The sequence below is a fragment of the Chinchilla lanigera genome, unplaced genomic scaffold (assembly GCF_000276665.1).
Source record: "Chinchilla lanigera isolate Chin_1 unplaced genomic scaffold, ChiLan1.0 scaffold00011, whole genome shotgun sequence".
Taxonomy (NCBI): Eukaryota; Metazoa; Chordata; class Mammalia; order Rodentia; family Chinchillidae; genus Chinchilla; species Chinchilla lanigera.
In genome coordinates this window covers 25,399,189-25,401,166 of record NW_004955412.1, presented here as the reverse complement: position 1 = coordinate 25,401,166, position 1,978 = coordinate 25,399,189, and the positions used below count along the sequence as shown (strand labels likewise).

Genomic DNA, 1,978 nt, shown 5'->3' with positions numbered 1-1,978 from the left:
AGCACTGAGAAGAACCAGGGAGCTAGAAGGTAAAGGTATGAATCCCATCTTTCCTGATGCTCCTCTTCTAAACCCACATCCCAGGGCACATGGAAGTATTGATTCCTTCCCTGGCTTCACTGATCCTGAAGTGAAGTGAAACAAAGCGGCTTAGGGGAGAAAGCAGAATGTGCAGAGCCAGTGGGGGACACTCTGAACTTTTGACTTAGTTTTCTCCAGAGGGGGGAACTCTATAAAGTGTAGGGAGGGGAAGGCAAGGAATGGAAGGGCACTATAGGAGACACAAGAACTTGTGTCTCTCTGCGAGTCCTGCAGCCAACTGAGGTATGCTGACCCCTCATCTCTCAAGTGGGGAGAGAATCCTTGATGCCCACACTAAGAGACCAGCTTGGATTCATATTAGTCCAGGGGAGCTGAGGTATTGTCACAGCATCACTGTCGATAGGTTAGAATGGGGGGCAACATCAATGAAGCAAGGAATGAAGAGAGGGCATCCACTCTCTGACTTATTCTCTAGAGCCTCTTTCACTGTTCATGTGTATGTCTGTCATCATTTTTGTGTTTTGCTTTCCTTCCCCTAGACAACTTTCCAGAAGAGAATGATGCTGAGAAACAGCTCCTCAGTAACAGAGTTTATCCTTCTGGGATTATCAGCACAGTCGGCACTGCAGCTCCCCCTCTTCTTCCTGTTCTTAGGGATCTATGTCTTCACCGTGCTGGGCAACTTGGGCTTGATCGCCATAATTGGTCTGAATTCTAGCCTTCACACTCCAATGTACTTCTTCCTCTTCAACTTGTCCTTTATAGATCTTTGTTATTCCTGTGTGTTTACCCCCAAAATGTTGAATGATTTTCTGTCAGAGAATATTATCTCCTACGTGGGATGCATGACTCAACTGTTCTTCTTCTGTTTCTTTGTTAATTCGGAGTGCTGTGTCTTGGTATCCATGGCCTATGATCGGTATGTGGCCATCTGCAACCCTCTCCTGTACTCAGTTACCATGTCGCCTCACGACTGTTGTTTGCTGATGCTCGGTTCATACGTGACAGGGTTCGTTGGGGCCATGGCCCACACTGGAAGCATGCTGAGACTCAGTTTCTGTGACTCCAGTGTCATCCATCATTACCTCTGTGAAGTTCTCCCCCTCCTGCAGCTCTCCTGCTCCAGCACCTATGTCAATGAGCTTGTGTTTTTCATTGTTGTTGGAATGGTTATCACAGTGTCCAGTGTCAGCATCTTCATCTCTTATGCTTTGATTCTTTCCAGCATCCTTCAGATTCCTTCTGCTGAGGGCAGATCTAAAGCTTTTGGCACCTGTGGCTCCCACCTCACTGCGGTTGTTCTGTTTTTTGGATCAGGGGCTTTCACCTATTTAACAACCTCTTTTTCTGAATCAATGGAACAAAGCCAGTTTGCCTCAGTCTTTTATACCAATGTGGTTCCCATGCTTAACCCTTTGATTTACAGTTTGAGGAATAAAGATGTTAAACTTGCCATAGATAAAACATTGAAAAGAGTGCTCTTCTAATGGGTCTGATCAGTGGTAATTACTTCCCAGTAAGAATCATACTCAAGGAATGTTTTATCTGCAGGAGGAGAAATTTTAACCTTTTTTCCTCAAACAAATTCTTCCACTTTCAAAAAATCAGAATTTCTTGCCTGTACTTTCTTGACGATTACATTATTTTGTACCACTTAAATTGGATGATTATCTGCAACTTATTACCTATTAATTGCCCATTGTTTAATGGACCCCATGTTAGATGAATAAACTGAGGCTCCATGTCCTCTAATTTTTTCTCTGTAGGATAAATGAGTTTGTTCAAACAAGAATATTTCTGGATGGGAGAAGGGTCAAGTGGTGGTATGAGGGTCCAGGAATACTTTTTCTTCAGGTATGTGAACAATATTTAAAGATCAAAGGTAGATTCTTTGGTGCCATAGGTAACATTACCTCCTAACACGTAGGGAGGCTGG

At 43.7% G+C, this 1,978-nt stretch overlaps 1 protein-coding gene across 1 annotated transcript; it reads left to right on the top strand.

Annotated features, from left to right (window-relative positions):
• The first annotated feature begins 596 nt into the window (after positions 1-596).
• On the top strand, positions 597-1,529 carry LOC102008710 (olfactory receptor 8B4-like). The gene has a single exon (XM_005378422.1). The coding sequence runs from the start codon at positions 600-602 to the stop codon at positions 1,527-1,529; it is 930 nt and encodes a 309-aa protein (XP_005378479.1). The 5' UTR covers positions 597-599.
• Positions 1,530-1,978: the final 449 nt, after the last annotated feature.